Here is a 27,367-nt window from a genome sequence, read left to right as displayed (position 1 = left end):
TCCAAGGAGCGGCTGCAGGCGTACGAGACGAAGCTGCAAGCGGCGGAGGAGTCGGTGGCGTTGAGCGCTGCGACGCAGCCTGCCGGTGGCGATATGAGCGGAGCTGGCGGCGCCGGGCGTGGCGGGAGCTCCACGATGGTGACGAGTCTGTTCACGACGGGGTCCGGACGCGCGGTGTCGGTGTCCAAGGAGCGGCTGCAGGCGTACGAGACGAAGCTGCAAGCGGCGGAGGAGTCGGTGACGTTGAGCGCTGTGAGGCAACTATGTGATGTGGATGATAACACGCGTGTTGGAAATGTTGGTGCAGCTGGGAGCGAAGGTGTCATGGATAAGGAGCCTTGGACTGCGTCGTCCCTTGGTGATTCGCCAGGCGAGTCAAGTGGGCTCTTACGAGCACCCTTAAACGAGTTCGCTAGCTTTAATGGTGGTAATGGCGCTGCGGTGTCTTCAGTTCGGTCGCGGCTGATGACAAATCCATCAAGTGATATCCCCTCTCAGCATGCCCGAGGTGCTGACAAGGAAAATGTGCATCCTGAAAACGTGCTCGTTCGACAAACGGCCGCATTGGAAGCTTCGAAGTGGCAAGCATCACTGGGATCAAAGCAATTAAACTGCAGATTGACCTCCCAGACTCGTGGCCAGCAGCGTTCACGGCAGCAACAGGCAAGGAGACCTTTGAAACCATCGGTGGGGTCTCGGACAAGCTTGAGTGGGACAAAGCGATTTCGCCCGCCTGTTGCAAGCAAGAAGAAACTGGACAACGTCGCCTCAAAGGGTCTAGGAGAACCTTGCGTTCCTACAGCCCCAATGAACAAGAAGCAGAAAACAAGAAGGTCTGAAGGCCGGCCTTTTATTTATGAGGAGACCATGAAAATATCGTTCTCCCTTCTGATGGCGCTACGCGAAGATCGTGAGCTCGATCAAGAAATGACTGGAGGGGGCTGTGATATGTCTCGCTTCCAAGTGCTGGACAGTATCACGGCAGAAAATGCTCTTGATGTACGCTTCACTCACGATGGCAGATTAGTGTGCTCCCCTCAAAGTTCCGATGACGCCACGATTGGCCCTCGTGAGCTCTATCGCCAGCTCAGAGCAGGGAACTACATTCTCAAAAGCACGGGAGCGACGTTTGCGTGGTTCCTGAATCACTACCGATGGATTGTGTGGAAGTTGGCTGCCACGGAGCGATCCTTCCCCCGTCTTCTGATGGAGAAATACTTGACGAAGGACCAAAGTCTGAAGCAGGTGATGCATCGATACGAGCGGGACTTGAACAATGCGCAGGGCTCCATCGTCAAGAAGATTCTCCAGCGAGATGCGAGCTCGCTAAGCTGTATGGTTCTCTGTGTAGCCGCGGTGCTTCCCTTCCCTGCGGAAAACAACACCGCAGTGGACCAGGAACTCCCTCCCTGCTGGAATATGGCTCTCGTCCTCACAGATGGATGGTATTCCGTGTACGCCGTCCCGGACGCCCCCCTTGCGACGGTACTCTGGAAGCTTCATTCCAAGTCAAATCTCGTTGGAACTAAACTCGCAACGTGGAATGCATCTCTGCAAAATTCCACTGAGGGAATCGACCCGCTCGAGTGCGCGATCGTCCGTGAATCACACTGGAAGAACCCGTTGCTGGCTAAAGAGGACTTGACGCAGTGGCCGTACCTCCAGTTGCGCTACAACAGCACGCGCCGTGTACGATTCGATACCCGACTGGGCGTGGAGAAACTACACTACGTGACTCCAGCAACATCACGACACCGAAAACAGCAGCCCCAACTTACATTCTCATTGCTAAAGAGTGTGCCTCTGAAAAGCTTAGAGGTCGGTGGCGGGATGATCCGATCAGTGCGCGTTCGAGTGCTCCGCGTTTCTCCAGTTCTGCATCTTCAGTCCAAGGAGTGGACGCTAGGGCCGCGGATTATCTGCGAGGATCAGTTACCATTGTACTACCAGCTTCGTTCCGAGTATGCGCGGATGGCGATGCAGAAAAACCACAAAGGGGATGATGGCGACATGATGATGGACGAGTGGTCGGGAGGGGACAATCAAATCGACGTGCCGCCTCCAATACCATTTATCAAGGTGGACGTGGAGTGCACACATCCCTGTGCTAACGAGAATCAAGGCGTGGGTTGCGGCATTTTGACTATCTGGAGGCCTTCGGAGGAGCTGCTGTCCGGTGGTCTGAAGGAAGGCGTCGAATACTTCGCCAGTAGCTTGACTGTTAACTGGAAGCTTGATGGTGGGCGTGGACAGGATGCGTCCTTGAGACTCAGCTCCACGAAGCACAGCGGGTTTGAGGAAATTCCAGAGGAAGATGCGATGACGGATGGAGTAGAGAACGGCAATACTCAAGTGGAACGGAGTCGCCGAGCGTGTGTTGACGTCCAGCAAGCCACGACGGATTACAGAACCAACTTCGAGAATGGATTGGATGGCCGCAGAAACGAAAAACGACCGACGATCGACGTCTGTGTTTGTGTTGTGCTAGTTACCGGTCGCGAGACGCAGGACGAGTCCAGTGTCGCAGCGAAGAGGCAGGCGGAAGTCTCGCTCCTCGACCCTGCGCTGAAGCCGAAGGAGTCTCGGTATGTTGAGCACGTCTTCGTGACGGACCAAAGCGGCCACCTTATGAGCATTCGCGTGTCTGGCATGGAGGTCACGATGCCGAAGACGAAGGCACACAGTCCGTTGAAGCGTGGATCGTCGTCCTCGTTCGTATTCCGCCGTGGCAACAAGAATATCTGGAAAGAGGGCGCAATTCTGTGCCTGAGTGGACTGGAGGTATCGCACTACGACGAGCAGCTACGAGTTCTAGACTGCGTCTTGGTTGAGAGCACGCAGATTGTGTCGTTCCCCTCCAAGAAGTCCCCGTTCTGGGACAACTTCCACGCCCTCCAGCGCGAGTTAGGCGTCTCTACAGCTCGCGGGCCTCCGTCACAAGCTCCTTCCAGTAACTTTGCAGGAGAGCTGACGCAGCTCAAGAAGTACGTGGAGCGAGATATCTTGCGGATGGACTTCGTGCCGTCCCAAGAGTACACGAACGAGCACCACATCGAGGTGGTGGAGCAAGAGCGACTGACTCAAGACCTTCAGGCTCACGTGGAAGGAGGTGAGACCATTGCAAATGACCAAGGAGAAACCGAATCCACCCCTCCGAATCGCCATTTACGCTGGGATGGGAGTGTGGTCAAGGTGCTGCCGCTGCTCGGGTCGAGCAAGGTTATGTTCCCTCGGGATGTGGTCGCGTTCGCGTGTCTGAACATGAAGAGCGACGACAAGGCCTTCCGCACGGTGTATCTGACTCGCGAGTTGCTGAAAACCATGAAGTCTTTGCTCCTTGAGGCTTCCACTCATGCCCCGGAGCAGCTTGACGAAGAAAAAGAGAGCCAGGCCTCTGAGACCGACTTCGCCTTAGTCCAGAGCGTCACCCGCGTGTTAGCCGAGATCAAGCAACACACTGCAGACAGCGTGTTGCGCTTCGAGGTGCGTCAGTCCACGAACGAGCGCCTGATCAACAGCTGGAAGCCGTGGGAGCGCCTCCATGCCTCGAACTGGATGGGGGTGGCCGTCTCCACTGCCTCAACGTCCAAGTGATGACCGAAAGTTATTTTTTTCGGACCTTGAAATAGCGCGTGGAGATTCTGGAACGACATGAAAGCTTGGTCTTATCGCGGACTGCTGAGCGACGAGAGCGCATCATTCCGAAACAAACCAAGAGAGAGAGAGGAAGAGAGAGGATGGTTGGCACCTCCATGTCGAAGAAGAAGAGCGAGGAGTACCTCAAGCAGCGCGAGAGCGGCTTCAACCTGTCGGGCGTGCACCAGGAGCGTCTGCCGCAGTACAACGCGCTGCTGGACCGGAACCTGCGCCACCACTTCGAGAGCCGACCGCTGCAAAGCCACCTGAACGAGCTCGGGCTGATCGACCAGCGCGGCCGCATCGTGGACCTGGACAAGCAGAAGTCCAAGCTCTTCATCATCGACCAGGAGTTCAAGCTGGCCGAGGAGGCCGAGAGGAAGAAGCAGCGCGAGGAGGAGGAGCTGCGCCGCCGCGTGCAGCTGAAGCGGCACGACGCGCTCAACAACGCGCGTCAGAAGGAGAAGCTGCTGCAGCTCAAGGAAGAGAAGAAGATCGCGCGCGAGATCGTGCAGGCCGCCAAGGGCTACAGCTCCGTCAGCAAACCACCAGGAAGCAGATAAAAAAATATAGTAGCGACCCACATAGCATGTAACCGGGCAATAATATAATAACGCGACAGCGAGAGAGAAGACATTTAATTGAGCGCTGCATTGCCGTCCAGCAGCTCAAACATGCGTCCATCATGCGAGGGGTTGTCCACGATGCAGCGCGCAATTGATCGGAGCTTACCAGGACCGAGAATTCGCCCGAGCTCTCTCGCCACAAACGAGCTCAACAGCCATTTCTCTGGTAGATCCCAGTTCCGATAAGTTCCTGTACGATGACTGGCGGTGCCGGTTCGATACCATGCGATCAGCAGAGAAGAAGGCAGCGCGCCCATCACTCCATTTTTGAGACTTTCGATGTCATACACGGTCTCAATCGCGTCTCTGAGTATATACTTTGCAACTTCAACTTTGAAACCAAACATCAAGCACGCGCTCCCGCCAACGACATGGAACTTGCTGGATAGCAATCGGTTCCGCTCAGCAACTGTCACCTCGCCTTCCACGTCGGTGAACTTTGCCCTCACGTGGTCGAAAAACAATGGGTCCGCTAGCGCCTCCTGATACTCTTCCAGCGTCCATGATGTCAAATGGAAACACTCCTCCTCTCGCACTTCGTCCTTTTCCAGTAAGGCTCGAGTGCCCTGGACTTTGTTGGGGGAAATCGCCATACTCTTCAATCCGTCCAATACTTGAACCGGTACGACGGCACTGGTATCACAGCGGAAGTTCGTTCCAGGTTTTGCCATCGAACTGACAATCACGAGGCGGCGACGCTCCCGTTCCCTCTCATGCCACTTTCTGCACGACTCGTAGACGGAATCACTTTGGCCTTCTGCGTAATCACTTTGGGCTTGTACGTAGCCATCCAGAAACACAGCTCCAGCGAGGCAAGCAACATTTCCACTTCATCTGCATCAATAATACCCGCTTGTTTCTTGCTTTTACCGCTAAACTGAACGCACAGCAAGGTCCCCAGTCCTCTGCGGCAATGAATCCCCACCACTTTTCCTTCCTCCTCGCCAGATCGAGACAGAGAGCAAGCGAATGCAAATGCTGCGCACGATTTCCCACTTCCAGGCGGCCCTACAATCCACAATATGGCAGGTACGTGGATAACAGAGACCCAAATGGCTTCCAATTGCGCCTGGACTTCAGCTCGCTGGTATAAGAGCAGATCCCCGTGGCAGATGTTAACCCCGCTGCCGTCGGTATACACTCTCGGGATTCGAATAATGGGCTTCTTCTCGTCAAAGGAAAGCGGTGGACAGGATTCAGTGACGCTTTGGTGTGGAGACCTTCACCAGCACGTGGATTTGTTTCGACTCTAGGGCGCACATGCAATTCTCTTCCAGCACCTCCTTAATGTCCACGCCTGCTCCATCATCTCTCCATCGACCATCGTCTGGATGTCAGGATGGACCCTTCCTTTCTTCAACTCGAGCACGCTAGGGTCCGCATCGCGCAGCCACGCGCCGCCCCTTGTCTTCGCCAGGAAGAGCTGCAGTTGGTGCGCATCGACGTCCTTCAAAGCATTCGCGCTCTCCCACTTGATGTCGTGCTTCAACCTGCTCACCGTTGCACCATTGTCGATCTCCACATCGAACAAGCTTCCTGCCAGACCAACGAACGCGCACTGTATTGAAAGCAGCACCATCTTTTCTTGAGGTGGCGGATTCTGGAATGGAGAGAGAAATTCTCTGCTACACCGTTCATTGAGCCCCGCCTAGATTGATGTCAGATGACCACGATGCCACCAGAGGGAGCACAATACTTACGTTGTTCGTCGTAATGTTTTCTATTACAAATAGAGGCATCGGCGTTAATGCACAACTGGTACCAATACACTCTATGATCATTACCACACCACTACTTCCTAGTACATCGTATTATTCTGGGATAGCAGTAAAGCTGCTAGCGCAGCGCACATCCGATAATTTGAAGCCGATCAGATGAAGCCACCTAACACTTCAATTACAATGGATGCTTTAGACTCAGATATAAGATGGAATGAACGGCGTTGGGTGGTTCTTTGAGTTTGAAAGATTCTGACCTTGCCTTGAGAACGTCAATACTACCCATTCAAGCAAAATTTGCCGATTCTGCGATCTGCAGAGAAAAACGGAGGTGGTGAGCTGCCCTCATATCGAGCGCGTTCTAGACGTGCTGAAGTCGATGCGTGCCCCAGTCTTCTCGTTACTAGAGCGAGGACAAGGTGCCGATCGCTAAAAAGTTACTTTGACCCCGAGAATTTTTTAGTTATTGTTTTTCATTATTGTCGATTTTACAGATTGTTTCCGGCGTCAAGACACAGCTACAGGCATTACTCTCCTCGTCCAACAGCCTGGCGCGCTGTGAGAAGTGCTGCAGCAGTTGAAGGTCTTCAACGTTTCATATCACTTCACTGTTCATCGGTGAGAGATGAGACTTATCGATAGATTTTTGTTAAATTGTGGAACTAACACTTTTTTGGTTTTGTAATCTATTGGCTTTGACGCTGCAGGCGATGCCTCGCTTCGCTCGGCGGGGAAGATTGTATTGACCTGGTACTGTAGGGGGTCAGAATTTACATTCATTTAGACTACCGCGCGCGAGGATCTGGGCGGCAATTCTAATACTGTCTTTTCTTTAACGGGTGTATCGTTAAAATATTCATGCATTTTAGTAGGGTCAGTAGTGATAATTAATCTCAAATGGGTGAATGAGATATTGTACCGTTACAATCAATGCTACGGAACAGGCACATTTGCACAGCTTCACTGATTCTGGTGCGAATATATTCAATACTTCAATTCAAATACATCGGAGAACCATAATGCGTATCAGAAAAGGTGTCAAACAACCTCGCACTTAAACGTCCGACTTCTATCGATTTAGAAGGCGCAATGCAGCACAGTACATACTTCGAGGCTGTACTTAGTACAGTAAACTTGCCAACTACTAATTTTGCTCTCTCCAAATCTAACTTAAATGGACCAAACTTTTATATCGGTACATGGTATTGTGGTTTGCATCCAGTTTGCCCTCCTATTTAGTGCACTACTTAGTGTTCGTACTTAGTGGTAAATCATGGAGGCTTTGAATGCAAGTTGCTCAAGTCGTGTTTCGAACCCGGTTTGGCTCGGAAATGGCACTTTCTAAAAGTGCCAAACGGATGCTAATCCATGCTGGATGTGCTAAATCATGCAGGAGATGGCGTTTGTGCACTACTTAGTGCTGATTGACTATCCACGACTTATAGCAATTCGTACTCGAATACGATTTATAGATAAGTCGTGCTCGATAAGTCGTACGAGTTACAGTCCGAAGTGCCAAAAAGTTTGCAAAGCACAATACCAAATGGACCAAAGTCTCTTGTACATGTAGTAAGCGTGCCACGTGCGTGACAAATCTTTGTAGGAACATACTGGTTCGCGGGCTTTAGAAGCCCGCTTGATTCGCAGTTCGGTGTTTTTTTGTAGTTGCTATTGCAGTATGCTGTACATGTAGATATGTTTTTTTACCTTTGTAGTTATTGCGGTCCATCTACCCCAGTCAATCTCTTGACTGCAGTAGCAGCTGCTTCTTAATACATGACCTTGCTTGATTGCTTGCTTGCTTGCCTGCTTTGCTCTGCTCTGTTTTGCTGCTTAGCTGCTTCCGGTAACGTTGCACAATGACAAACCTGACTGGGTTGTGCAACTTGTGTACCGTAAGGCTAATGTTGCCTAGTGTAGCGTGAAGGTTGCTTAATGTCGTTTGATGACAAACTCGCAAGCACAGTTCGTACGAACTGCGAACATACAAATTCCAAGTGTTGTCCCATCCCAAAGATAGCAAAATATGTATTAGAAGGTGCTTAATGCGTCTGACCAAGCGCTGTCGTGACGTTGTATTATTGGTGCTGTAAGTTACAGCCTGTAACGTGAGTCGGGCGCGTTGTTGTCGTACATGTACATTAATCGACCAGGTCCCAAACGCCGCTCCCAATGAGGAGAGCCAATCATAATTGAGATTCCAAATGACTTCAACAAAGTATGGACTGGTTTATCGGCTCCAAAGCCAAGGAAAACCTTAAGGTTTTATTTTTGGCAGGCTGCGCAGCCATCTCCGCCTTCACACTTTCCACCCCGCGTCTCCAACACGACAGCGCGCTCCGAGCGTGCCGCACGCCTCCCCCGCCGACCACCCCAGACCCGAGTGCCCCCAGGCGCGCCCCACGCGCCCCACGCAAGGACCCGTCGAAAGCAGCTACAAAACCCGGCAGGGCGGGTGTTATGCTGTCGGTTTTGGTAGCTGTCGGCCAGGCACGAGGTCGTGCGCGCTCGCTGACGGTATGTGAGCGTTTTTCTATTGTGTATGACTTTGTATCGGGACTGACGGGAATCCATGCGCTGTGCTTAAGTTGTGGGATGGCGATGACGGGTGCATTTGCGCCTTGAATTCGATTATCCATGTTGTATGAATAGAAATGTATTAAGCGTTAATACAAGCTGCGTGATCCTACGACTCCAAGTATTTTTGCTTCCATTGGTGACTAGCTGATGTGAAGCAGTCGACGATGCCACCGTTCGCTTTGCGGGTGATAAATGCTGAGCAGAGCGCGTCGTACGCAGAGCGGTGGTCAACGCGCAGCTTTCTCCAGCGCTTCCGTAGCGACCCCGCGGTTTTGGATCGGCCTTTACCGTCGATACTCCCAAGCGCAGCGTTGACCTTCTTGTCCAAGTCTTCCGCTAGCGTCCAGACACGCTGCTTCCACAGCCGATACGCGACGCCGTCCCGGTCCAGTGGCGCCGTTGGTACGTCTACCTCTCCCCTGCTGCTATGATCATGATGTTGACGCCTGCCTTGAGGTCAGCGCGAACAAACTGTTGTTTCTTTTGGGTTGCCGTGTGCCACAGCTCCAGTGTGTACCAGTTGTAGAAGCAGCCAGCAAGAGAGTGCGCTTCAACGACGGTGTCAGTGCTCGCCTGCGGGGCCTGACCAGCACAGCGACAAGGAGCAGGACCGTCAGCGCTGGTGGACTTGCTCTCGTGGACCGCGACGAGCTTCTGAAGTGTGCGCTGCATTGCTGCGATGGACGATAGCATCTGGGTGACGGCTGCGGCAAGTATGGTGGTGTTTCCATTGCTGCGTTCACCCAGCTGTCCGAAGTTCTCCGTTTGCCAAGCCGTGCGAAGCTGCCGACCCCAACCAATGCACGTGTCCAGCGAGAGTCGAGCTCCCAGCGCTACGTTGGTTGCGTCCAGAGCTTCGTGGAAGCGGTACAGGTAATGCGATGTGAAGCCTGTGGCAGCCTGCTCCTACTGGACTGCCGTCGCGACGTCGTCAAGATGGATGAGCAGGGACGCGAGCGCCGCATCCAGGACTAAGGTGTCAACGTTGAGCGTGGTGTCCGTGAAGCCGCTGACGTTCTTGAAGAGCTGGCCGCGCAGGGATAGCAGCTGGGCGTACTCGAGCGCAGGAAGAAGCTCGCTCAAGGTGGCAATCGTGGGCGTGACGCATGGCAGGTGCGGGTCTCGGTATCCAGCGAGGACTTTGCCGACACTCTGGTCCTCGCGTGTCGTGGTACCCACGTACGCGAACGCCTTCGTGAGCGAGTCCAGCAGCCAAGCTCCCCGGGTCGAGATCCACTGGATCGCAAGCTGCGGTGAGGCGTTTGCATACGATGCGGAGCCGCGGCGCAAGGAGTGGCTGCTCAGCCCTGCGGTGAGTGTCGGGGGCAGCGGGGCAGAGGCCTGGGCTTGGCGCTCGCAGACCATGGTGTTGACGTCGTTAATATACTTGGACACGTTGGGCCTTCCTCTCACGCGCTTTGTTGGTGGCTCGTTCTCTGGGTCAGCTTTCTCTTCAAGGTTCTCCCAGTAGAGTATAGCTTCGGCTTGGCTGTAGGTCGGCAAATCCGATGCCGCCGCGTGCGGCACTAGCGGGAACACATAGCTGGAAGGCTCCGACGCTCCGACGAACAGCATTCCGAGGCCGTGCAGCATACACTGCTCCCAGTGAGTCGCGGCCTTGTAAATTGAGATGCCTTGAACCACCGAAGTCTTGATTCGAGCTAGATGCAGAAAGACCTCCCCCGATGCCGCCATAGATAGCTGGCTCTTCCTAGCAAAACAGGTATCGATCGCTCGACCAAACGTGTGCCACATTAACGTTAGTACAGCAGCGTCATGCAAACTCTTATAACCTGAGCCAACCCCCTTAATCGCAGTTTCCTGCACCAGAACACGCAAGTCGCCGAGCGTGCAGCCTGGAGCTTCACCAGTCTGCACGCCAGCTAGCAAATTTCGCTCCTCAATAGTTGAACCCATTTTGTCGCGTATTTTCGCAATTCGCTTGGTGTCTGACAAGTACAGAGGGTACCGCTCTCGGAGCAGGTTCACAACTTGGGACATATAGCCCACAGCAGTAGCCTTAGCAAGACGGCCTCCTCGAGCACTTGGCTTAGTTTGCAAGAAAATGGAGAAGGCGGTTAGCAAAGAGTAAACATTTTGACTTGGTAGAGCATCAGGAATAGACAGCGACTTCGCAATACTAGCAATTGACTCCTCATTCATGTTGGCAAGAGCTAAGAATTCGCTGAAGCACTTCATCGCCGCTGCCTCCTGCCCTGCTGTCCCTTGCGGGATGTCAAGCCCTCTCGGCGCCCGCTGCATCTTTTCAAATGGGAGAGGAGAGAAAGCAGACGAGTCACAGCCACCAACGATACAATCATGATTTGTATTGGGAATTTGCGGTCAAATATGAGTAATACAACAATTACACTAAACTTTTGTATTGGATATTATTCTAGCAAGACTGTAAATTCCCAAAATAATTAGGAAAATGTTGGGATACACACGAATCGATCGTGATTGGCTAAATTCATTGAAGAACTTGTCCTGATTGGATAGATGCAATGACAGAGAAGCGCAAGGAATGCCAAGTTGGGAGAAAGCTTCCTTATCCTACAATAATATATACAGGCTAGAGCGCGTATAAGAGAGAGCAAAAAACGAATGTACTGTGAAAACCGAATCGATAAACTATTACAGTACAAATCCTTCAGATCTTCAATATTTTTGACAATCCATACCCCGTTCATAATGATTTTGGAGGTACTCTCTTATAGGCGCTCTCGCCTGTATGAATAATCAGCGTAATATGTGAAGGGTGATGACGGGGCTCATGGGACCCCGTTCTTAAAAGGGACAAGATCGAAACCTTACAAAATGCAAGATATTGCTTCGAAGTGATTACGTGGCGCACACAGTGAGAGCACCAGCCACCCAACGCTTTTTCTTGGGACCGAACACTCTGTCAGTCTAAATCCACTTCGTATTCCCCCGCCAAGCCCTCAAGTCCCGAAGACCACGCCACGATGCAGTTCAGGTTCGCTCTGCTGGTTGTTGCAGCCGTTTTCCTCGTGCTCTGTGATGGGCTTTCAGCCTCCACAGACGTCGACGCCGTGCGCTCCAAGACGGCCTTCTCGGGCCGTTTGAGCTCGGAAGAGAACGTCTCGAGCACCGACAAGCGCAACAGGTTCTTGCGGACCAGCAAGTTTGGCGATGGCGACAGTGATGACCGCTACGACACCACGGTGGATGAATAAGAATGTTTAAGTTGCCTTCGCTGACTCGATCCAAATCACTTTCGAACCAAGTACTCAGCCATGCCGAGGAGATGAATGTGCTAAAGGGCATTAACCAAGAAGCAAAAAAACTGGCCAAGATCAAAGCCGAAGAACTTTACCGGGTCGGTATCAACCCCGATCAAGTGTTCAAGCACTTTGACCGCGACCCCAGGTTGTGGAACAGATGAAGGCGCCGAAGGCCAACAAATACAAAATATGGGAAGAGGCGACGGAGGGGGACACAGGTATCAAGCTTGGAGCGTACAGGCTGTGGGACATGCTGACTAAGATTTACAAGCAGAAGAAGCCGAACTGGGTCAGCGAGCTAAACTAACTCGGTCGCAATGAGCTGGGATCTAGGGAAAAGCTAAGACGATTAACGAACTAAAGTAGCGTTCGAGCGGTTAGTCTAATTCCAGACGAACAAGCTTTGTGTACGAAGATTGAAATCTCTAGAGATTGAAAAACTGTAGAGCCAAAGTTCATGTACCCGCGCTCCTTTGCTAGTTGCTAGTTTCTACTATGTATTCGTACTACTCTGACGTAATAAACTATCCAAGGTTGGTGCTTTGGAAGGTCCGCTCGCATAAGACGCACCGGGCAAATATTTTGCACATAACCTGACAAGCATTTCTCGTGCCCGCGGCCCGAAGAAGCTCTGAAATTTGTGGTTTTCTAAATAATCGATCTCAGTATAAGATTTTTTAAAGTCAAAACTAAAAGTGATGTAAAAGAGTTGTGCGACTTGTGAAAGTCTCTTAGCAGTTCCGGGTGGCGCGATCACCGGAAGCACTTTTGCCGCAGATCTCCAACACAACTGCATACAATGCAGCCGATACCACCAACGGAGAGTTCCACAGCACGGAAATGTTGAGCGCACCAAGAAACACGAGCTTCCTGATAGCCGTCGCACACGACCTGTGGATTTTACCCACGACCCCCCCCCCCGCACGCGTTCAGCTTGGCGATCTGAATGGCGTTTAAGACCTCCTTGGTGGTCTTCATGCGGCTGTTCTTGTGCTGCATCAACTCTTCGAACCTATCTCCGGAAGCTTTGGCGATATTAAAGCTCGCTACGACCGATGCTACAATGACTCCAGCAACGCCGATGCCGTCGTACAGGCTGGTGACCACAACCACGATCTCGATGGGGGTGATCCACACGACGTTGAACTCGAACAATGCCCAGAACACGTTGCCGACCTGCGACGAAAAGAGGTTGGAGATGCCCACCGACCGTGAGCCCCACGGCCTTGGAGTCGCCTTTGCTGGGTGTTGCGACACATGGCCTTCAGTCCCTTGAGCGACACTGTCAGTCAGAGATCGATCAACTCGGCGTAGCATGATGCCGTTCGCGAGGTGTGAGGTGAATACAGTGCCAAGCCACAGTCCCAAGTCGTACATGTCGATCGTAGGTGCCGCGAATGTAGTTACGCCATGGTTCAAACAGAATGGGCGTGAACATGCTGCACGCGGTGGTCAAGAGCGTCGCTAGAGCACGTAAAAGGAAGGAGCCCCCGAGTATGCCTTTGATGGACTTGTCGTGACGCTCATAGTGCCTCACGATGTCGTTGAACGCCGTAGCGAATCGGTCACAGACAGCTTCAGGTCAGAGTCACCAACGGCTAGCTACTGCTCCAATTCGCCGACGTTGCCAACCGCTTTGAAGCGTTTGAAAAACGGGTAGTAAGTTCGAGTGGTAGTGTTGTGCCACTGGCTGGGAAGGACTTCGTCGGTGGGTAGGTCAGTTGCGTGGTTTGTTGGTCAAAACCAAATCGGAAAGTGAGAGAAAGCATACTAGCGAAACGGTGAAATCATACTCTAGACACCTCTTGCTCACGTATTTTACGGATTCTGCTGCCTCCCTCCAGCACGTATTATTAATATAAGTTTATAATACACCTCCAAGTAGGCTTGATCGGTTTTTTGCTTGTGTACCCCAAGCCACCTCCGCAGCGCCGTACGTCTGCAAGGAATTTTTCGTGGATCGGCTACAACATGCAGCTTGCAGATCGACACTCGCCAGTGCTACTGTGCGGGTGAGTGGACATCAGTTCACGAGCTCGCAGCCTCCTGCTTCAAGACTCATTCCGCAATTTGCTTTCGAGCGCCCATCCACCAACTTGCCCGACAAAGCCGACATGCGTGCGTACTACGTACTACTAGCTGGCGCAGCCGCAAGCAGCGAAGCTCTCTCGCCGATGGTGGAGCTCGACAAGGCCGAGATCGTGGCGGAAGGCGTGCGCTCGACTACTGGTGGCAGACGATTTCTCCGCGTCAACAGGACGGTGTATGACGAAGAGGCGGACGGCGCTGATAACGGCGAAGAGAGAAAGATAGACTGGGCGCATATCGGTGGCCTTGGTCGAACCGAAGTAGAAGCGATGGAGTGGCTGCGATCCTGGCTTTCCGAAGGCATATCGCCAACACAGGTCGCCAAAACCCTGGGCGTGCACAACTTGCCGCAGGATGGCGCACATCAACTGGAATGCTCTCGTCAAGTTCCAACAAATGCACTTCCAGAAGAATACGGGCCGCAGCCACCCCTGAGACGACTGGACTGCTGCTGGTATCGGCCACAGTGCGCTAAATGGCAGCCATTGGGTTTGCGCCGGGTACCTCTTTCAAATCAATCTGTCAAATTAATGGAGTTGCAGACCACTTCCTGCCGAACAGTGCGTGCACCATTCCAAATACCCGGAACGCCGTGAGACTGGCAGCGCAGCCTATTTACTGGATCGCAACCCAGCAGAGTACGTTTGCACGAGGGCTCCAAATTGGTACTAAAGTCGCTTCCGTTTGTAAAGGCTTCCCCAGCCGTCCAGGCTTGGCATTTACGATGTGTTTTCTTTCTTGACGACACAATCAGTCATAGACTATTGCCAATACTTCGTAGTAGTATATTTCCACCTGCGTTGGATCGCAATAATTAACGAGGGACTTTTAATGAAGCCGTTCAACCAAGAGTCTCTTTTCGAGAGCGCCCCGATTAAGCACCCAGTTTTAGTTCGAATGTCGTCGTATCCTTGGCAGCTTATCACACGTAGTGAATTTCATGCTGACAAATAAATGAAATGTAGTTATGCGAGGCAACTTCTTTCGACTGTAGGTATGTGCGACACAAACGTCAATGGCAAATGATTTATTTCTGAGTTAACAGACTAGACCCAGGATGGTGCTTCATTGACACTTCAGCTTCGTTCTTATTGAGCCGTCCGCCTCTTGTTTGATGTCGGAAAACACCAACAGCAGGCCTCCACATTCCTCAAATTCGCCTGAAGCCACTGCTTTGTATCCTTCGAAGCGCACTGGATGGCATCACGGATACTGTTTTGAACGCCTTCGTCTTGAAACTTCGTATGCGCCAAAATCCACCACAAAACTTCTCCATCTTCGTCCTGCAGCGCATCAAGCACAAGCAGTTTCCGCACGTTCTCAGGTACCCACCAAGCAATCTCGATGTTCCGGTTCTCTAAAACAAGGTCCTTCGCGGTTGCCAAGTCAAGTGGCGGCCCGTGCTCCACCAAGAACCGCAATACCGATGCATTCTCAGCAAACTTGATCAGGTCAAGCGAGTTCACCTCATACCCGCGTTCTACTAGCCAATGAACGACGTCCAGATGCGAGTACTCCATTGCGAGCTTCAGCAGCATCGGATCCGTAGCCTCGAATCCATTCTCCCAGAGCCACTGCAACAACTTCAAATCGCCGATTCTGACAGCATTACGGGCGGGCGCTAACGAAGGCAGCTCGAGTCCAAACTGGTTCACCCAGTCCAGAATGGCTACGTTGCCTGTAGCGCACGCGGCACTCGCTAAACACCGCAAGCAAGTTCGAAGGAAAGCTGGACGCTGCTGGAACACAGTCCGCAGCGTCTTCAACTGAGCGCGTGTTGCTCGATTGAGGCGTTGATTTCGTCGGATGTTGGGACCAAAGTGGCACAATACCCGGATATTTTGCGCCTGGCTCCGCATAGAGGGAAAATCTTTCCGTTCGGTGTTTAAGTAGATACAGGAAGATGTCGAGGTGGCCTCCAGCAGCAGCGTAGCTCAATGCATCATTACATCTCGGATAATTCTCTTGCAACCACCGGACAACGTCGAGATGACCACTGTAGGCTGCATCAGCCATTAGATCCGGCTGAAATGCGGTCGGATAACGCGTGTGCAGCCATTTCAGAACGTTCAAGTGGCCATTCCATGCCGCATAAGACACTGCCGACGCGGAGCACCCTGCAAGGTGATGGTCATGAAGCCACGAGATGACATCCATGTGCCCATTGCTTGCTGCGGCGTCCATGGCTTGAAAACTGAACGACAACTGGGCGTGCTGGTGCGCCCATTTCAACACGCTCAAATCTCCGCATCCAGCGGCAGTCGTAACACTCACGTGAGACCCACCTAGGAAGCACTTGGAGGCATTTTCATAGAGCCACTTGACCAGCTCTAGATTGCCATGGCCAACCGCTTCGTTCAGGACGAGCGGAGAGCAGCATTCGTGATGAACTCGGTGCAACCACTTTACTACGTCAAACTGTCCGTTTCGGGCAGCTCTCTCCATTGCTTTCGACGAACACGTGAAGAGGTTGTTCGAGTGTAACCATTTCAGCATGTGGAGGTGGCCATTCTGGCCTGCCTCGTCGACGTCTTCAACGGAGCACTCTGCTTCTTTTTCTTGCTGTTCTTGTCCTTCTTCTTTGACCTGATGTAGCCACTTCGCGATGCTGAGGTGTCCGTTTGCGACAGCTTTGTTCACTGGGCTGCTGACACGGCTGCACTTCGCTGTTCGTGTGTTGTAGATCCATTGAACCACCTTCAAGTGTCCGTGTTCCGCTGCCAGACTCAACGCGTCTGCCGTGCACTGTTCATACCGCCAAGTCTTTTCGAATTTTCCATTCGAGTCTTGTGTATGTTCATCTATCCCCCGCTTGAACAACCACTTGGCGAGATTAAGGTGGCCGTGTCGTGCTGCAAGCTCCAGAGTTTTGTAAAAATCACCTCTTCAGGGTCCACGACCGTCGTCACGCTCCGTCATCCAACGAAGCACCTGCAAATGTCCGCCTCGTACGGCAGCTTGCACTGCTTCCCTCCAGACAGGTGCGGTCTTCTCTAAAATGCAGTCCAAGGTGTGTATCGAGGCCCCGGCCTCGCAAGCAGCGCTGAGAACGTCGTGACGCAAGCTCCCGGTCAAGTATCTGTCAATGCATTGTGTCACATGCGGAAGCCAGCCTCCTGAAGCGGGAAGACAATTCTCGCACACGACTCGCGTGGCTGTGCGGATGCACGTAGGATTCTCCATTGCAACTAGAAGAAAACGTTCAACGCCATCAGAATTACATGCAATTTAGGTAAGTCGACCCCGTAGCCTCGAGAGAATTGCTGCGCCTCCGGCGCTTGTGGGGGTCCATCGAAACGAGCCCGTGCATACCCGATTTCGGTGTAGTACTCGGTGAGTAAACGCTTCGAGTGGTCAATCATGGCAATAGTGTGCTTCGTCGACGGTAAAAATTACATACAGGTAGTTTAATTAATTTTTCATCAATTCGTCGATTGTTAGAAAGTAACAAGTCATCCAGTTTTATTTAACCTACACATTCATGATCCTCGTAGCCACTGTGACTGGTGGTATGATTGGCGAAAACGATAGTTGTGAAGGTAACGCTAGAGATGGAGGGGGACTATGCGCTGCGAGGACCGAGCACATAACGGATTCCGCCATGGTTTGTACCAACGAACGTATCATCTCGGCCACTCGGGCAGTGTGCCGATGTTGCCTGCCAGTGCATGGGGGCTGCCTACCCCACGTCGAACAACTAATGAACGCCTTCATGTCTTCGCCACTGAATCCAAAAGCATTGCATGCAGCGTGCAAGGCAGGCGCGTCGAAGCGTACACTCGCGATGATTTTGTCCCGAACTGCTCCAAACTGGGCAAGTGCAATCTATGACGCAGCACAAGGTGGTCATCTTCACGTGTTTCGGTGGATGACAGAGCGAGAGGACGGACGCGGCCGTGGAGAGGGGATTTTAAGCGTGCATTGGAGACTGCAGCAGGAAGTGGGCACTTTGAACTCGTCCGGTGGCTTTACGACCGTGGAATTGATTATTGGAATGGAGTTGAAGATCCGTACAAGAATCTGCATTGCTTGCCACGGGCATTAGAGGTTGCTGCTAGAAATGGACATCTAGACATAGTGCAGTGGTTGTACGGTGCTCAAAAGGACAAAAACTGGATCCGAGTAATGGAGGAAGCTGTTGCCGGTGGCCATCTAACTGTAGCAAAGTGGCTGTATGAATTCAGAGAAAGTATGCCAACATTGTCAAAGTCGACTATGGATGAAGCAGCCAAAAGTGGACACCTGGAAATGCTGCAATGGTTACATTCAATTCGACTCCTACGCGTCACGTCTCGGGCTGTGGACGGCGCCGCCCAGAATGGACATCTTGACGTTGTTTAGTGGTTGCACGCAAACAAGTTGGGGGTATGCACGTCGGATACCTTGTTTCTGGCAACCGCGCATGGCCACCTCGAAGTTGCCGAATGGGTGAATGACAACATGTGTGTCGACTGACGTTTCTTGGGTTTTGAGCTAGTCGCGTGTGCCTTCTGCTGGTAATGCGGCAGCATGTGGTCGCCTAGATATTCTAGAGTGGCTACACGAGGATGTTCCTGGCGCCTTCACCGAGCATGACATGGACGAAGCAGCATATTTTGGTCAACTGGATGCGATAAAATGGCTACATCGACACAGAAGTGAGGGCTGCACGCTTGATGCACCGTACCAGGCTGCAAGCACCGGCAATCTAGAGGTAGTGCAATGGCTACACGACCACTATTCTGACAGCTTCTCGGCTTGTCTGATGGACGGAGCTGCAACAAATGGCCATCTCGAGGTTATTCGATGGTTGCATGAAAAGCGAACGGAAGGGTGCACGACTGAAGCCATGGACTGGGCAGCTCTTAATGGCCATCTCGATGTGATGGTGTGGTTGCTCATACACACAACTGAGGGATTTTCTCGCGACGTCGTGGAAGCTGAAACCCATGTTGAGATTTTGTGTTCGTTTGAAGATGTACTCTGTTCGACAGCCGATGATGAAGAGCGGGATCAATTGAAACTTCTGCAGGAAGTGCACATACGGCGTCTTGAATTCGTCCAGAGATGCTTCCAGTGCATGGCCAAAATGGCAATTCGAAACAACTGTGACCACATGTTCGTGTGGCTGAAGAAATTCGGGATCAAAATGCGCTCAGAAGCCCCCGTTCGCACTGCTGTCATTACAGGATGCTCACTTTTGGTGAAGTAGTTTCATCAAAATGGATTCGAAATCCGTGAACCGGAGTTGGCTGCGCAACATGGGAGCCTACATTTGGCTTTCTAGCTTTGGGAACAAGGCTACGAGATCGATTTGTCGGAATTGAATATAATTGCTGTGGAAAGAGGGGATGTGCCTTGAGCACGGAGGGTAGTCGAGCGTGGGTTACTCTGGATCTTTCAACAGCTAGAATTTTGGCTGTGAAATATGGCAACGGTGAGGCAACCTTGTGGCTGAGTGAACCGGACCGTGTGCAGTTGGTACTGGAGTCACTCGGTTGGTGAAGCTGCTCCGACGCAATCTCGCCGTTCCGCATGTGGAAAGAGGGAATGTGCCTTTAGCGCGGAAGGTAATCGAGCGTGGGGGGCTACCCTGGATCTAGCCGTAGCTAGAACGTTGGCTGTGAATAACAACCACGTGGAGGGAACTTGGAGGCTGAACGAACATGACCGCGTGCAGTTGGTACTGGAGTCAGTCAACAACGAGAATCATGCGTTATTACTTTGGTGGTTGGTGGTGCAAGATAAAAATCCACAAGGCTAACCAAAATACGAATGAAAGCATTCGCAAGTGGTTGATGACGACGATTCATGGTCCCGAAGTCCATCGTTGGTACTTTCAAGGATCGGCGCTGAAGTAGTAGTCGCTTTTATATTTTTTCAGGATGTGTACCCATTTGAATATATGCATGCGTTTGATAAAGGGTCGAATAGACTATGAACTATTCGGAATAGTCGACAATCTGAATATTGTAACTCGAATACTAGGCCTTTGTTGTGGCTAAGGTACATATTACACAAAAAACAAAAATCAATACAATCACTAACGCAAACTGTCAGGTGCCGGCATCGCCTGCGAGAGAGCGGAGTTTCCCTACCTCAGTTTGGGGGAGTGCTCATCGGAAGTGCTGTATGAAACAACAATAACACGCAGCCACCTCGAAGTTACCAAATGGCTGCACGGAAACCTCTCTGGAGTCTGTGGGAACCAAGAACCATGTCCTGCAGTGGTGGCTCTTACAAACGAGAGCTTTCATGCAAAAGGCAAACCAAACTGGAGTACAGTACCCTGAAAGAAGACTCATACCCCGCCTAAGGTGATATTTGTGGTGGGGCGATCTATTACAGGTCATGATATGCGTATAGAGTTCAACGCAATGGCATGCTTTGGCGGCCTCCAGGCTCTATTGTGGTTAAACAACTACTTCCTGAACAGAGGTCCACGCCATCCTGCATGTCATGTTCATTTGTACACCAAAGCCAGCGCAATTTTAAGCTACAGTGGCACAGGATTATGCGGGTCGAGGCCACCCAAGCATTTTGGGTAAGCATCGACCACATTTCCGTTCTACATCAAATTGACTCCGTCTCTCGGTAGTATCCGCAGCCTGTTGGGTCGCATCGTACCACTTGTTCAGCGGTACGTCACAGCGTAGCCGCAGACGGATGAACGACATCGTTCATGTCCTTGTCGACCGCCGCGCTCACCTCCGTGGCCGTCATCGCGGTCAGCAGACGTCGTCTTGGAGCGGGTAGCACTCATGGCCGAACATATGACAGCAGCAGCAACAGTGACTAGATGCAGGTCAAATGAATGAGTGGAGGGGGTCCACTACTCGGTGGAGTATCGTCGGCAGGAGTAGCCATGCATAGGCCCGAAGGCTGGTCGCCACGGGTGCCAAAGGTGCGCGCGCTGTGTGATAAAGGTCAAGCAGTAGGAATGAATTCGCCGTCTGGATATACACTACACTTGAGATCCTATCAGTGAACTGCATAAAATGTACATAATTAATGTACATAATTGTGGCTCAATTGTGGCTCAGCTGATTATTGTCCTCGTGGACCATTCTGTGTTGATAAAGCCTGACAGGTTTGAATGTATGGAGCCACAACCAGCCACAGTAGACCACAAGCTACCACTAGCTTCGAGATCATACTGAAATACAACGAATATAATACCTAATTGGTGCAAGTCGGATCGCTGTGGCCAGCGCTGCAAGTCCGGGAACCGCAGTACCAGCTCAATGAGCTCGTGTCATTATAGTTACCATGCCCGTGAGCCATGAGCTATCATTGATATATTTTGCTCATTGCCGAGACGGCTAGCATACCATCCATCACCCCGACGACGCTTGCGCGTACGGTGTAGACCAGAGTAGCCTCCATGCCACCATGCGATCTGTGTCGTAGACCTTACGCCGCTGGAGCCCAAGAAAGCGTCGGCTCCGTCGCACCGACGTTGCAATCCGGGTGACTGCAGCTACAACAAGGTGCACGCAGAAGTAGAACGCGTCAGCTCCACATCGGCAGCGCAGCTGAACGCCAAGTCGGAGATGAGGTTGATGATCATATAGAGCTCGTATCATGGCCGAGTGTTTACGGACACGATGCTGCAACCGCTATGATACCTACGTCGATTTAACGGTCAAGAAGCTGACCTCGCAATAGGCCCAGGACACTGCATCTACACGGTGAGGCGCACCGTCGACTGCACACATGATTAGCTTGGTAGGATGCCCTAGTACGGCAACTTGGTAACTCGGTAAGCTACCGTGTTATGGTAACTTGGTAGGCATATGGGAACTCGAATGCCATATGCTATAAAGTCTCGCAGATAGTGCTTTTTTTGTTTCACGATGTTTGAGCCACAATTGAGCCACAAACCTTTGTGGCAGCAATGGCGCCGATTCGACCAAATGGCTCTCTCATACGTTATCAGATTCAAGTATGACAAGCCCCACATTCCCAACGGCCGCTCATAACTGGAAACCTCATAATTGGTTAGCAGGACAGTTTGTACCTTTATACTTTATACAGAAGGATGTCATACTTTGTTCCGAACAAAGTATGAGGGCTTTTCGCCGATGGTAAGGGGATCGCAGTGGAGCGATTCCAGCGGCATTTTAAGCGTCACAAACCGGTACAAATCCGAAAATCGAAAAGAATGAATCAGAAAAGTGCATTTCATTACACTGGGACAATCAAATTCTGACAGGGGGGCCGCCAGAATTTTAGGATTTAGATCACGGCTGCGGGAATCGCTCCAGGGCGTGGTGCAGACCACCAAATTTGCCACCCAAATCCACAAACGAGACACGGGCATGGACATTTGGAAGTGGTGCAGTGGATCTATAACGCACGAAGCAGCCCAATGAGCAACGCTGTCGCAAACGGACACCTTGACATTGTGCGGTGGCTGCATATGGTCAAAGGAGAAAAAAGTTCTGTTCAAACTGTCGATAAAACGGCTGAGAATGGGTACCTTGAAATTGCTCAATGGTTACATGAATCTTGCCCCGAAGGGTGTAGTACTCGCCGCCACTAGCGGTCACCTTAACACTTTCCTGTACCTACTTTTTTTGAATTGTAGTAACTTAGAACCTAACGCCTTCTAATACAAAGTTCCTGCCTCCGCTCATTTACGTCGTCTGCATGCGAGCACCCTTCTAGGGTACAGTCCGTTATAGGGTGGACGATGCCGCTGAAGTTTGTGTGAAGTCAGCATTTGCAGCTCCTGCCGTCCAATGTTGTAGGTCTCCTGGAAAGAAGTCCAAAGCAGCTGCCTGCTGCAGGTTGTGTCCATTGCCAGATTGGCTAAGGCATCAGCCGTTTTGTTGAAGGCTCGTAGGTGATGCGACCATGATCGAACACCACAGTTGTCGGCAATCACTCTGCATCTTTGATACAAAGTGCGCAAATGGGCATCTTTTGGTGCCGTCCGGTGTAGCTGCTGTCGTAAAATAAGCTGACTGTCTCCCACGACGTGTAGTGGTCTGTTCGCTGAGCATGAAGGAGTCCTTGTAGTAGCCCCCTGTACTCCGCTTGGTTATTTGTAGTAGTTGGTGCCGCGTACGACATGCTAGCCGCCCAGACAGCTTTGCCCGTGTTAGAATCGCTGTCGACCTTCAGGATGACTGCTCCACTGCCCCCTGGTCCGGGATTCCCACGAGATCCACCGTCAAAAAATAACCCAAACTGTGCCGACCCACCCTCTATGTGGAACAAAGTAGGTGTCCAATGTCCATTGAGTGCTCCAACGACAGCATGTATCGCCCGTATGTGAGCCCGCGACCGGCCAGCTGCGCGATATGCGTTTTCAACAGTGCAATACGAGTCCTGGAGCCGAGCCCTGAGAATGGCCTTGTATTTCGAGGTCGCCAGCGAGGTAACAGCAGCATAGTAATCATTCCTCCATTTCCAAATTACTTTGAGGACTGTAACAACTCCAAGCCTCCAGCAGTCCGCTGCCGCTCCATGTAGTTGCAGATTAGTAGCCTCCTTGGACTCGGAAGATAACCAAAAGAATTCCTCCTTCGAACGATCAATAAACCCTTCAGGGATAGTAGCAAGGAGGAACGTGAAACAGCTTGCTTGGTTGCTTAAGGTTGCCTCTAATCCGAGCAGAGTCCATCTCGCTATGAAAACCGCCCATAACGTCGCCGCAGAAGTGCACTGCCAAAAATGTGTGTGAGGGTGGTATACGGATGCCCAACGCACGAGTCATGCGGGCACCCAAGTTTCCGCTGTAGTCGATCGTAACATTTAACGCTGCGAATTTTGAGACGATACACGAGTCTTCCCATACATCCAAACCTGGCCAACGTCGAAGTTGCTTCCAAGAAATCGACTTTAGTGCTGCATGGATCACCGGGTCCTCATCTTTCCGGGCGCTCATCCGCTGTTCCAAAGCAGCCGTGACGTCTTTGGTGCTGCGATCCATCGCTCGTAGCTTGATTGATTTCCGTGTGCAGCTCCATCGCCGCTTCCCGCCCACAAACAGGCGAGGCGGTCTAATTGAGGGTGGAGATGAAACCCAGTGACCTCTGTTGTGGATCCTAGCGATTCTTGAAGTGCACCCAGGAGCTGCTGAGCTTTGTGACCCCCATAGACTGGGAAGTAGCGTGTCTCAGGGCTACCGATAATGGTCAGTTTGGCCATAGTTGAATCCGGAAGCAGCACTTCAAGTGCATAAGGATAAGGGTGATCGGTATGTTTCGTCAGTAGTCGCACCTCGTTACGATTCATCGATCCATAAGTCAGCTCAGGCATGTTGAGAAGGAGTCCAATTAACTGCGCAACATGCCTTCTGTAAGCTTGCGAAGGACTTGAGACACCAAACCCAGTCTTTGCTATTTGAAATGTCATGTGCGTTTCCTCGACGTGATACCACCGAACAATATCTCCAACAAGAGTTCCACGATCCGCTAGGCTGGAGTGACAAATCGAAGGTTCTGTCAGCGCTCCAGAACCGTCAAATAACGCAAGGCTCCGAATATCCATCAACGGTAGCCATTCAGCGCAAAAAATGCCGTTCTGGTTTCGAATCCATTGACGGAGCGGCCCAGTCGCTGACCCTTTCAATTCTCGAACGTCAATTAGGCACGATCCGTCACGCCATTCGTCAGAGGAAGGGAGGAGTGCCCTGATCAAGCTGGCCAACGGGGCGACCAACGCTGAAGGTGGTGGGGGGTGCTGCTCGAGTCCAGATTGCCTTGCCGGCATCCCAGAATGAAGTGGGGAAGGAGGGTCCGGGCCAAATTGCTGACTGAAATGTAAGTAGCGCCGGCGTCCATGCGACCCAGTTGCCGGAGGATCGCTCCAACAACAAACATCGACTCGTCACTGGAGAGCGCCCAGCGAGCCACTTTGGTCGCCGCCAGAGCAAGCAGTTCGAGCTTGACTTGTGGGATAGCGAGTCCACCGTGGCAACGAGGGAGGCTAGCAATGTCCGCAGCAATCCATGCTCGCCCAAAAGACCCCTTTTCTTCAAATAAACCGAACCACACAAATTTATGAATGCGTCGCTGTAATTCCTGCACTTGTCTCGTGGTCGGCCAAGCGTGTCGTGCAATGAAGGTGATTTTCGGGATAACGACAGCGGCAGCGACAATAGCACGTTGATCCTCGGTCAGTAACTTGCTAGAAGCAAGCCTCAGTCGCGTCTTCAGTTAGTCACCGTTGTGTGCCAATTGACAGACCGCGACAGCATCGAGAGGTGTTTTTGCTATAACTTTTCCGGATTACATGCAATTTGACCCAAATTTTCAGAGCTGCTTTGGATTGTGCTGTGTATAATATGCCGGAAGAGCTATGGATAGACCGCTTCTTGCGACAGAGCAGCAAGGGCACATTTATCGTCACCTACCCACACCTGTATATTTTCCAATGATATCCGGCTATTTTGACTGGATAAACTTGTACCCCGTCAAATTAGATATTGCCTACAGTATCAGTTTGTCAGATAAATCGGGGTTACCGTAACCTAAATATGGGTTGTGTAGTTCGATGACAACTGAGCCACTTTACCGCTCCAAAGCAAGCTTTGCTTTCGACTTTGAGTACGTATGTTGATCACCACCGTTCGTAAGTGTTTAGCACTTGCAGTCTAAAGCGACGAAGCTGTCTAAGAATGTAAGGATGATGACTTTGAAATGCAAGTATTTTCCAATTTGATACAGCGAGACTGCACCACTTACTTATTGTTACATGAGGAAGGGGCCGCTCGCGCTAGCCTCCTCCTTCTGGTGACTTAACAAGCCACAAAAATCTGGTCGAAAATTCAAGTAACTTCCGAAAACAAGTGTCCGACCCCCCCCCCCCCCTCCCCGGGGGCATCGTTAAACGGAACTACGAGCTGAAATTACATTTCGTGCACGCATATCACAACTCGCTAGAAGTAGTGAAGGCACACAGATGGAGAAGACTTCCCAGGTTTGGAGTTTTGTAAGTACTTAATCAGTACAGTATGTAGAAGAGCCCGCGGGGGCTGAGAGCGACGCCGATACCATCGCCGGCCGCACGCGCACCAAGTTCTCGCTCGTGAACGTGCCCATTGACACGCTCGAGGCTTCGCTGCCGGATGCCAACTGTTGAATATCGTTCGGACACCGCTGGATGGCGTCCCAAATACTTCGTCGCACGCTTTCGTCCTGAAACTTTGTATGCACCACAATTTCGCGTTTATCAATCTGCAGCGTCTTAAACACGAGGTGCTGCCGGACGTCTTCAGCTACCCACCAAGCCATCTCGATGTGACCGAAGTCGAAAACCAGACTCATAGCTGTCACTAAATCCAGTGGCGGCCCATTCTCAACCACCCACCGCAATACCGACACACTGATGTATACTAAGCAGTCTTGACCAATTCGAGTGAGTCGACAACATACCCGTGCTCTGACAACCACCGAACGCCTTCAACTGGTGACATCGGACTGCCAAATTCAATAAATCTGGATCTGTACTTCGAAACCCGTTCTCCCAAAACCACCGCAACATCTTCACGCCGCGCCTGATAGCAATACAGATAGGCGCCGTCGAATGAAACTCAATGCCAAACTGGCTCGCCCAGTCCAGAATTGCTGGGTGACCCTCGATCACTGCAAACTCCGCTAGCATCCGTAAACACTCTCGAACCAAATTTGGTCCCTGCTTCAAAACGGTCTTCGCATCACCAGTGTATCACTAGGCGCTCGATTAGCCCAACGATTGCCACGAATATCAACATTAAAAATTGGAGCTTACGTGAATACGCAGGTGCGTCTCGCGCAGATAAAATCGTTCCTTTCGGTGTTCCAGTAGATACAGGAACGTGTCGCGGTGGCCTGCAGTAGCGGCGGGATACATCGCCTCTGTTGTGCACCCTTCGGTCCGATTTTCGCTCAACCATCGGGCCACCTCGAGATGATCATTTTGAACTGCTACGTCCATCGTGGCTGAACGAAATTTAGTCGGATAATGTTTGTGAAGCCATTTCAAGACTTCCAAGTGGCCATTCTGCGCCGCCCATCATGAGGCGAAGTGGGAGCACCCTTCCCGTCGGTACTCATGTAGCCAAGAGAGAACGTGCAAGTGCCCATTTCTGGCTGCAGCATCCATCGCAGCGCTTGAGAAAGCCCCAGCGAAATGCTCATGCATCCATTTTAACACGTCGATATGCTCACCTTCAGCAACCGTTGATACACTCAATCGTCCAGCACCACGGTGGCAGTTACCGTATACGTTTTCTTCATAAAGCCAGGCGACCAGCTCTAGATTGTCACTGTTAATCGCTCGTCCGAGAGCTTCAGAGGAACAGCATTCATTGTGATGAACTCGGTGAAGCCATTTCCCAACTTCAAAGCGTCCGTTTTCGGCAGCTCCGTCCATAGCCGACGCCGTACACGTGAAGAGGTTGTTCGCGTCCAATCATTGCAGCACTTCCAGGTGCCCGTTCTTTGCTGCTTCGTCGACGTCCTCCGCAGAACAGCGTTCTCCTGGATTAACGCTGTGCAGCCAC

General features: G+C 51.7%; 14 protein-coding genes across 14 annotated transcripts; 5 read left to right on the top strand and 9 right to left on the bottom strand.

The window, feature by feature from the left end:
- Positions 1-1,335: 1,335 nt before the first annotated feature.
- On the top strand, positions 1,336-3,594 carry PHYSODRAFT_511282 (hypothetical protein; the record flags this gene model as incomplete). The annotated part of the gene is made up of 1 exon (XM_009533068.1): positions 1,336-3,594. The coding sequence occupies one exon, from the start codon at positions 1,336-1,338 to the stop codon at positions 3,592-3,594; it is 2,259 nt and encodes a 752-aa protein (XP_009531363.1).
- A 158-nt stretch (positions 3,595-3,752) lies between these two features.
- Positions 3,753-4,199, top strand: PHYSODRAFT_256759 (hypothetical protein; the record flags this gene model as incomplete). The annotated part of the gene is made up of 1 exon (XM_009533067.1): positions 3,753-4,199. One exon carries the CDS (start codon positions 3,753-3,755, stop codon positions 4,197-4,199), a length of 447 nt encoding a protein of 148 aa, XP_009531362.1.
- A 74-nt stretch (positions 4,200-4,273) lies between these two features.
- Positions 4,274-4,933, bottom strand: PHYSODRAFT_303281 (hypothetical protein; the record flags this gene model as incomplete). Its single annotated transcript, XM_009533066.1, has 1 exon — positions 4,274-4,933. The coding sequence occupies one exon, from the start codon at positions 4,931-4,933 to the stop codon at positions 4,274-4,276; it is 660 nt and encodes a 219-aa protein (XP_009531361.1).
- Positions 4,934-5,511: 578 nt separating this feature from the next.
- PHYSODRAFT_511899 (hypothetical protein) lies at positions 5,512-5,841 on the bottom strand (the record flags this gene model as incomplete). Its single annotated transcript, XM_009533065.1, has 1 exon — positions 5,512-5,841. The coding sequence occupies one exon, from the start codon at positions 5,839-5,841 to the stop codon at positions 5,512-5,514; it is 330 nt and encodes a 109-aa protein (XP_009531360.1).
- Positions 5,842-9,466: 3,625 nt separating this feature from the next.
- Positions 9,467-10,822, bottom strand: PHYSODRAFT_512518 (hypothetical protein; the record flags this gene model as incomplete). The annotated part of the gene is made up of 1 exon (XM_009533064.1): positions 9,467-10,822. One exon carries the CDS (start codon positions 10,820-10,822, stop codon positions 9,467-9,469), a length of 1,356 nt encoding a protein of 451 aa, XP_009531359.1.
- A 704-nt stretch (positions 10,823-11,526) lies between these two features.
- On the top strand, positions 11,527-11,757 carry PHYSODRAFT_286709 (hypothetical protein; the record flags this gene model as incomplete). Its single annotated transcript, XM_009533063.1, has 1 exon — positions 11,527-11,757. One exon carries the CDS (start codon positions 11,527-11,529, stop codon positions 11,755-11,757), a length of 231 nt encoding a protein of 76 aa, XP_009531358.1.
- Positions 11,758-12,536: 779 nt separating this feature from the next.
- PHYSODRAFT_256769 (hypothetical protein) lies at positions 12,537-13,182 on the bottom strand (the record flags this gene model as incomplete). Its single annotated transcript, XM_009533062.1, has 2 exons — positions 12,537-12,696; positions 12,731-13,182. 2 exons carry the CDS (start codon positions 13,180-13,182, stop codon positions 12,537-12,539), a joined length of 612 nt encoding a protein of 203 aa, XP_009531357.1.
- A 161-nt stretch (positions 13,183-13,343) lies between these two features.
- PHYSODRAFT_303279 (hypothetical protein) lies at positions 13,344-14,653 on the top strand (the record flags this gene model as incomplete). The annotated part of the gene is made up of 4 exons (XM_009533061.1): positions 13,344-13,386; positions 13,691-13,738; positions 13,783-14,453; positions 14,648-14,653. 4 exons carry the CDS (start codon positions 13,344-13,346, stop codon positions 14,651-14,653), a joined length of 768 nt encoding a protein of 255 aa, XP_009531356.1.
- Positions 14,654-14,981: 328 nt separating this feature from the next.
- On the bottom strand, positions 14,982-15,752 carry PHYSODRAFT_303278 (hypothetical protein; the record flags this gene model as incomplete). Its single annotated transcript, XM_009533060.1, has 1 exon — positions 14,982-15,752. One exon carries the CDS (start codon positions 15,750-15,752, stop codon positions 14,982-14,984), a length of 771 nt encoding a protein of 256 aa, XP_009531355.1.
- A 97-nt stretch (positions 15,753-15,849) lies between these two features.
- PHYSODRAFT_374665 (hypothetical protein) lies at positions 15,850-16,422 on the bottom strand (the record flags this gene model as incomplete). The annotated part of the gene is made up of 1 exon (XM_009533059.1): positions 15,850-16,422. A coding segment is annotated over one exon (573 nt), but the record flags the coding sequence as incomplete, so codon positions are not given.
- Positions 16,423-18,394: 1,972 nt separating this feature from the next.
- PHYSODRAFT_513249 (hypothetical protein) lies at positions 18,395-22,417 on the top strand (the record flags this gene model as incomplete). The annotated part of the gene is made up of 2 exons (XM_009533058.1): positions 18,395-18,834; positions 22,249-22,417. Coding segments are annotated over 2 exons (609 nt in total), but the record flags the coding sequence as incomplete, so codon positions are not given.
- Positions 22,418-22,636: 219 nt separating this feature from the next.
- On the bottom strand, positions 22,637-22,861 carry PHYSODRAFT_405377 (hypothetical protein; the record flags this gene model as incomplete). The annotated part of the gene is made up of 1 exon (XM_009533057.1): positions 22,637-22,861. A coding segment is annotated over one exon (225 nt), but the record flags the coding sequence as incomplete, so codon positions are not given.
- A 23-nt stretch (positions 22,862-22,884) lies between these two features.
- On the bottom strand, positions 22,885-23,328 carry PHYSODRAFT_406163 (hypothetical protein; the record flags this gene model as incomplete). Its single annotated transcript, XM_009533056.1, has 1 exon — positions 22,885-23,328. A coding segment is annotated over one exon (444 nt), but the record flags the coding sequence as incomplete, so codon positions are not given.
- A 2,495-nt stretch (positions 23,329-25,823) lies between these two features.
- Positions 25,824-26,150, bottom strand: PHYSODRAFT_303277 (hypothetical protein; the record flags this gene model as incomplete). Its single annotated transcript, XM_009533055.1, has 1 exon — positions 25,824-26,150. One exon carries the CDS (start codon positions 26,148-26,150, stop codon positions 25,824-25,826), a length of 327 nt encoding a protein of 108 aa, XP_009531350.1.
- Positions 26,151-27,367: the final 1,217 nt, after the last annotated feature.

This window comes from Phytophthora sojae (genome assembly GCF_000149755.1).
Source record: "Phytophthora sojae unplaced genomic scaffold PHYSOscaffold_6, whole genome shotgun sequence".
NCBI lineage: Eukaryota > Oomycota > Peronosporomycetes > Peronosporales > Peronosporaceae > Phytophthora > Phytophthora sojae.
Note: the sequence above shows the minus strand (reverse complement) of the source record. Positions and strands in the feature narration are given on the sequence as shown.